Source organism: Nannospalax galili, unplaced genomic scaffold, assembly GCF_000622305.1.
Source record: "Nannospalax galili isolate Female #2095 unplaced genomic scaffold, S.galili_v1.0 scaffold449, whole genome shotgun sequence".
Lineage (NCBI taxonomy): Eukaryota > Metazoa > Chordata > Mammalia > Rodentia > Spalacidae > Nannospalax > Nannospalax galili.
Window position 1 is genome coordinate 316,063 of NW_008360312.1, and position 8,219 is coordinate 324,281.

The 8,219-nt window shown below is 37.8% G+C and overlaps 1 protein-coding gene across 2 annotated transcripts in view; it reads right to left on the minus strand.

Annotated features, from left to right (window-relative positions):
- Positions 1-3,979: 3,979 nt before the first annotated feature.
- Positions 3,980-8,219, minus strand: part of Iqub (IQ motif and ubiquitin domain containing) — a 70,764-nt gene continuing 66,524 nt past the window's right edge. For both annotated transcript variants that reach the window (XM_008824869.2, XM_008824870.2), the window contains one exon: positions 3,980-4,789. In XM_008824869.2, the coding sequence (XP_008823091.1) occupies positions 4,607-4,789 (183 nt within the window). In that variant the 3' untranslated portion in view covers positions 3,980-4,606. The remainder of the gene's footprint in view (positions 4,790-8,219) is intronic.

Consider the following 8,219-nt stretch of genomic DNA (forward strand, 5'->3'; position numbering starts at 1 on the left):
AAAGCAATCCCAATGGACTCTCATATGAACATTTGAAAATTGCCCTGTTCTGACTTTTTTCTAGCTCCCTGTCTAGAACTTGTAATGCTAATTATTCTTGCCTTGACTTCTCTTTCACTTCTCCTATTCATGATTCAAAGACTTTCTTTTCCCCCTCGAGATAAGAGTTATGCAATTTTGGAGTCTTTTAGATAGACCCACTGAAGGGGTAGTCCAATTGCCTCACCCTGAGTCCCTGTTCAGCATGGAAGAAGCCAGAGCAGTCTGTGTCCTGATTCCCTATTGACAATTTGGGTAACCTCTTCAAGGGGTGGTGTGATAAGAATAGGAGGTAGGAATTAGCTAGGCAGTTAGAGTAAAAAGACTCCAAAGAAAAGTAGCTAGTTTCTTGGCTAAAACTCACAGTGTCCTTGGGCCTCTAGGCAACCTGCTCATTCCAAAGGCCAAAAATGTCGAAAATATTTGGGGACTTTTATTTAATCCTTAAAAGATTTTAGGGTTACCTCTTCAGAAGGGGGAATGTTAGAGTTGCCAAAAGCCCAATAATAAATAAATAAATAAATAAATAATCAAATGGAAAAAAAGACATAACAGGGAAGCTGCACCCATGAAATCTCAATAATATAGTTGTCTAAACAAGACCTTCGTAATGTATAATGACACCACTAGTTAACATTCAATGTGAATGGGGGAATTACACAAGGTCCCATTTCTAGATGAAAAGCTACGGGCAATTATTGGCTGCTCCTCTATAGAGAAGCTCCCCAAGATAGATTATCCAAATTCTAAACACATGAATATACTAGCACCATCAAATGGACTCAGTAGGATGGATGGATGGATGGATGGATGGATGGATGGATGATAGGTAGGTAGATAGATAGATGATAGATGAGTTATAGATAGATGATAGATAGATGATAGATAGATAGATAGATAGATAGATAGATATCAACTCCCCAAGGTTATTGGGCTATTGGGAGCCATTGGGCTGTTCTAGCCTTGGTCCACTGCTCATTACTCCATCTTTCCCCTCTCTTGGGCTGAGAGAGGGTTGGGGCTGATGGTGGGAAGGATAGATAGATAGATAGATAGATAGATAGATAGATAGATAGATAGATAGACGATAGATCAGAAAACTGAGAATTGTGGAAAAGTAGGAAGAATTGGAGGGGGAGGAGGAGGGATGAGTGGATGGAAGGCCAGCCTTGGTGAGTACCTGGAATTGTAAGCCAAATAAACATCTTCTTCCTCTAAATTGCTTTTTATCAGAATATTTTTTCACAGCAACAAAAATGAAAGTAAAATATATATTCTTTTCATTTGTGTTCTTGATACAGATTGCCATGATTCTGTAACTCCTCCAGTATACACACTAAGTCATACTAGATCAACTTGATTTTCCTACCAAATATCCTTACCTAGTATGAGACCTGGCAGGCATCCACATATAATTGACATGAAGGCCTACAAAGATTACAATCACACTCCAAATTTAATCTTTATTCATATCTGTCCTATATAGACAGAAGATAAAGTTTTTTTTCTCTTCCTCCTCTCCTCCTCTTCCTCCTCCTCTTCCCCTTCACTTCTCTTCTTAACTGGATCTTACTGTATAGCCCTTGCTGGCCTCAATCTCACAGAGATCTGCCTACCTCTCCCTCCGGAGTGCTGGGATTAAACGTGTGCATCACCACTCCTGGAAATAAGGTATTTCTTTATAGTTGCCTTCTGAATTTTCATCAGGGCATTAAGTTGGCCAACAAGTGCTTTCAATTCATCCTTTCCTATCTTAATCTCTCTAGCATATGCGATACTCATGCTAAGCCTCAGTCTTTGCCATCAAAGACTGCTAAGGCTTGGACCTGAAATGTCCTGGTTGCCAGTTAATGGGCATTCTGGCTGAACCATGAGAGCTATAACATTATCACTGCACTAATCCCTTGATGGATTCAGTGTGATGGCATAAGTGAGAGGTTGTGAAGACTGGGAAGTGGGACCTGCCTGGAGGAAGATCACTGATCACTGAATCAATATCTCTCTCTCTCTCTCTCTCTCTCTCTCTCTCTCTCTCTCTCTCTCTCTCCCCTCTCCCCTCCTTCTCTCCCTCTCTCCTAATTGGAATGAAGTAGGCATCTTCCTCTACTACACTGTGCCTCTTCCATGATGTTCTACCTCACCACACACCTATAGCAGGGGGCCAGGCAACCTTGATTGAAAATTTCTGGATCTATGGGCCAAAATAAATCTTCACTGATTTATTTTTCTCAGGCACTTTCTCACTGACAGAGAGCTAGCTACACAGTCATTTATAGCCTCACCCATTGCATCTATGCTTTACTCTCCATCTGTGCCACATACGGTGCCACAGTTGGTGATGGTGTGAGCAATTGTCGTGTTATCACATGTTGTATGTATATTATCATCATGCTGTTCTTCCCAAGCAAGGTCATCCATATGCTCTTCATGTACATGAGAAATCCAAGCTTAGGACTCCATTTGAAGGTCGACTTGCTGGGCCTACTCACAGAGCCAATTACCCCTGTGGTCAGGGCTCAACACAAACTTCTTGGCATACTCAAACTGTTTCTTTTGAAAGCATTTTAAAAAAAAAGAACTATCTATAAAGGAAAAGACAATATTTAAGGAAATCTGCAGCATAAGTGAAACACTAAATCGTTCTACAAAAAAGGAAAAACACTGACTTTTAAGACAAAGGAAGAAAGTGAAACAATTATTTCAAGGAGGGGTGGATCCAATCCAAGCAAGATCTCAGAGAAACACAGTCACTACTAACAGACCAAGAAATTAATGGGAGGAGCCAGGGAAATAAGTATTCCAAGCTTTGTCTTTCAGGCCTTAAATTTCTATTGACTCCTCTCCATTTTACTGCCTTCCTTTCCTATGAGACAATGCTATGGTAAGCCTCTTCACCAGTAGGTTAATGGAGAAGTTCATGAAATCCTTCATTTGGTCCTATCTAGCTATTTCATCCCACTCTTCCTTCTTTCCAGAGCGTCAAAGGTCTCCTGAATTTTATTGCAAAAGTCTGGGTATTTTCATTCCTGTGTCAACCAGCACATTTTTCATAAATGGTTGTCATTACATCAGTGATCATATTGATCCCAATCTAGTTCGAACTACAATCTGGTGTTGAGAAAGCTCCTATAATTCTGGACTGTTGATTTTAAAATACACTTTTCTCTTAGATATTTAGCTCCTTAAAGACAAATGCTACATGCCTGGCCTTTGCCAAAGAGAAGCTGTAGACATGCTAGAAATGTGTTGCTAAAATATTGTCAAACGTTTATACAGAAAAAATACATAGCTTGAGATTCTTAATCACTACACTCGAGAGAGAAGCCTCATTTACTATAGATTAGAATTAGGAGAAAAATTCGTGTTTCTCTGTAATTCTATGGTATATGTAAAGAAATATTGTCACTTGGATCACCATATCCTTGCTTTCCGTTGTCTCCTTGTCATAGTACATTCTACTCAACCCTCCAGATCTGCTCACACTTTATTTACCCTGCCTTTGCTTTGAAGCTATATGAACTTTGACCCTCTGCTTCTTTCCTTTTCATCTTTTTCCAGTGGAAAACCCAAGAATGAGATTGGCACAAGGGAGAAGTATGAAACTGGAAGCTTATTTCTCTGAGATCTCTTGAGATCACCAAGGGCTGGTTGCTCCTTTGATAGCTGGTTGCTGGTCCTCTCAGTGATCTGGTCTTCTTTATACTCTGTGTTCTCAGGATTGTCCCTCTGCAAGTTCATTGGAGACTATCAGGTACATTCAGCATGTCTGAATCTGGCCCTGGATACCTATGCTATTCCTTTAGTTTCCCTACATATTATGCACATCTTATAATAGGTTCCTTGTACATAAATTCTTAAATCATGCTATTTTGGGTACTCCACTTCTTGATGCATCATTGTTGATCATCCCAAATTCCAGAAAGATATGCAGCCACGGTTATTCCTTAAGTTTATTAAGAAATGAGTTGATACAGTTGATTGGATCAAGTTCATCCTTCCTACTGAATCTCACCATTGCCCCACAGGAAGTCTCCTCCATAGATAATATTTTCACTATTTGCCCTGTTTCGCAGCATGAAATGCAGAAATTTTTTGTTTACAGTTTCTTTTCTTGGATTATGGGAAGGTTAAAAGGTAAAAGCAGACAATAAAAGGCAAAACTTCAAATCCCTATATCAAAATACAGTCTTATAAGAAATAATTACACTCCTAAAACTATAATATATTAAGTAAATTACTTGCATTGAAAGCTAGGCCAAGGTTTTGTTTGGCTGTTGTATTTTAACTATAAAACATTTAATTTTTTAAATTTAACATGAAAATAGAAAAACTATATATTGTCTTTAAATTATTAATCTTAATAAAATCAGAGAATAATTTAGCACTACCATCCAACAACGGCTCATTTATACAGTTTTCTCCTCATATACCATATAATACTATGAAAACAAAGATAATTAAAACCAATAAAAAGGACAAATGCATGTTTGCAAATTACATGACCCCTGTATTACTCCTTTAGCAGAGATCAGAAATGCCCATCATTAAATAAATGCTTTGGAACCCACTAATGATGAGTCCCATGCGCTTCTATAAGTTTAGATGGCCTATCTATGGAGTATTTACTTCTGATCACTTCTATTTCACCATCTTCATGTATAAATGAAGCCAGCACTGGAATCTGAGAAAAATAGTTCTTAGCCAAGATATGTTTGTGTTTGATCATGTGAAGAAAAAGGCGTCCATATCCCTGCAAGAGAGAGATGGGGAAGAGAATAAAAAACTACACAAAGCCACAGATCTATTTTTCCAGATAAAACACCACCCTACCTCAGTGTCTTGGCATCTCAGTTCATTGAGCCCAGGATACATTGTTTTCTTCACTTTGTCTATCATCTTTCAGGGCTTAGTTCCTATGATGCTTCAGTGTAGAAGCTTACCAGCTTTTCTCTCTGACCTCTTTAAGTCCAAACCACCGCTAGTTAGAACTCCACGTTCTTTCTCTTTTCCATTTGTGTTGATAGCCATGGCTCAATAATGGGGTGGCACGACCTCAGGTTTCTATCTTTTATTCCAGGTAAGGGAGGCATGTAACAAGTAAAAAGTTTATATATACCTATACACACATTTGGAGAAAGCTCCCAGGAATTTTAAAGGTGATTCCTAAGAATAGGAGGGCTCACCATCAAGCAACTTTATCTTTTTGCCATACCTGGGTAGTAGATCTATGACATTAAGTTTCTATTTTACCCCTGAGTCGATAAGCAAGAGAGTGAAAGCCATAGTGAAGGCTGAGGGAAAGGTTAGAGGACCTGAGTTTCATTGTGGAGACACTGTCCTAGCCCTGGACTTCCATCTCTGGACTTCTTGTTATATAAAAAAAACTAAACTCTTCCTTGATTAAGTCATTATGCATCTGCTCACTCTCTGATTATGGCTGAACCTGAATACAACTGAAACAATGAAATGTTATATTCATTACATTTCTTTGTTTTTTTCTCCCCTCTGAGCACTTTATGCAGTATCTAGCACATTCAAAGTAAGTTCTGGCTAAATTAATAAATATCAGCTATTATTGTCATTATTCTTAATCAGACCTCTTTTCAACCAAATCACAAGGGCTACCTGTATCACTTTCTAAAATTTATTTTCTGAGAGTAAGACATCCCTACTTCACTACAAATCTCTTTATAGGACCAACCAGAAAAATCAAAGAAAGCCCTAAAGAAAAGAAAGTGTTAGGTAGAGATATCATTGCTTACAGTACTTTCATAGACACAGTTGTTACTCAAGATACCTGAGGCCAAGCACCTTTTAATGGCCTACTTGGTTCTCAAAGCTTCCCTGGAATGCAATGGCATTACCTCCTTGTAGATAAGAAAATGAGAATATCTTTTAAATATTGTGTTTATTATTTTTATGTGTATGAGTGTATTGTCTACATGTATGTAAGTTCACTTGTCATGCAATGTTCATGGAGGAGAAGAGGGCATCAGATGTCCTGGAACTGGAGATATGGACAGTTGATAACTGCCATATGGGTGCTATGAACTATACCTGAGTCCTCTGCAAGAGCAGTCAGTGTTCTTAACCTCAAATGAGAGCATTTTAAAAGCATTACAATGTGCCCTATTCTCCCTCATGAAGGACAGAGCCAAAATTCAAGGTCAGGATTGCTATCACTCTTTTTGTTAATTCCACACTTTTAATCTTGTAAAAACTTATGTTGCAAAGAGGACAAATCTTAATGTCCCACAGATTGTTAGTGACAAGGAGAAGGAAAAACCAGGACAGGATGGAAGATTGATAGAAGATGATTGGCCAGACATTGGCAAATTTGCATATGAGAGGTTGATCTGCCTCACTTAACGTTCATAGAACAGAAGTTTGTTCCTCTGATTTATTGTAAGGAGTCAAGATTATTTTAAACTCCAAGTGTTTGCTGTTGTTTGTCCTTGTTTGCTTTTGCTTCTGGGGAAAGCAGATATTTCTGTGTATTAAGGGAATTCTAGAAATATTTCATTTGCTGCAAAATTTAAACTATTCAATAACCAGAATGGATATTAATACTTAAAAGATTACACAGGCTGAAAACCATGAAAAGAGGTAAATGTTTTTAGAATTTGAATGCGAATCTTTGCTCCATTTACAGAAATTCAGAAAGACTGGCATCCTGAAATTGGAAGTGCATGTGAATAGAACATTTAATTTGAGACTGCAACAATTTGATTAAATACACAAAGGGAGTTGTGTGGATTAATTGAAGAAGAGCTGGAATATCAGCTTTGGGAATGAACTTCAATTTCATTGTGGTCCTAGATGAAACGATATTGCTGGCATTGGCTGTGCTTCCAGTGATTAAATATTTATGAAGAGCTTAGTTTACTAAATATAACATTTAACACAGCTTCAATTTCTTTCTGCCCTTTCTTTTAGTCCCTAGAGTGAAATTTTTCATAGCCTGCTTCTAATAACTTAAAAAATATTGGAAAAGGCTAAAACTGTAAGAGTTCCTTCTCTTTATACTATTCCTTCAACTTTCCTTCAAAAATAATAATAACCAGCCAGGGAACCGCACCCTATACAAAATGACTATATTTGATGTCATCTCTTTATTTTCCTTCAGCTGGCATCTTGCATAGAATTAAAAGTACATTAATCTAATGACTTGAAGACAGAGAATCAGGGGGTCAGCTCTTGGGATCCTGTGCTTACTGAGAGTAAATGGAGCTCTCTAGGAATATTTCAGGTACCATTCAATTTTATTTCTCAGAATGTTTTACAAATGCCATCCTAAAAGTTCTTGAAATTAAATAGCATTTAGTTTTCCACTTTTCTCCACTCCTAGTCATGTGGAAGCAAAAACTGAAAACTGGAGCCTCACCAGTATGGTTGACATTTAGACCATAACATTACGAACATTTAATAGGCAGACTCCTGTGGATCAATCAAGGGACAAACTCTGGGTTCCATAATCCCTACATAATGTTAATGTGAATTACTTAGCAGATAGTTCTTTGAGAGGGTTTTTATTAGCATACAAACTAATGAATTTCATAATGGCCTCTTCACACAATTACATACATATATACCTTGCTCATACTCACGCTCCTTACCCTCTCTTGCTTTCTTAATTCTCCCCACCCCTTGCAGATGACTCCTCCTCTCTCACTAAATAGTCTCTCTTCTACTTTTTTTTTCTTCATTTTTATTATTATTTTTTTGAGACAAGGGCTCAGGTATCCCAGGATGATTTGACCTTCTGATCCTCCTCTCTCTCATTCTCAAATGAGTGCTGGAATTGTAATTCCTGCAGGCATGTGCCACCACACCACCTTTCTGTCATACTAGGGATGGAACCCAGGTCCTCATGCTTGCTAGACAAGCACTCTACTAACTTAGCTGGTACACCAGTCCCATTCTAAAATTCTTTTTTTTTTCATTACAACAGCATTGACATATTCAATAACAATTTCCAGAGCTAAGATGCATCTCCTTCAAAACTGGCTGTAAATTTTTAGGTTTACAGTTGAATTAATACAATTATACAATATTGTACTCAGTATAAATCCTGACATAAAATTGAGGTTTTAAACTTTAAAAAAAGATCTCCATTTCACTATTAAAATACACAGTTTAGGCAGGCAGATCTCTGTGAGATCGAGGCCAGCCTGGTCCGC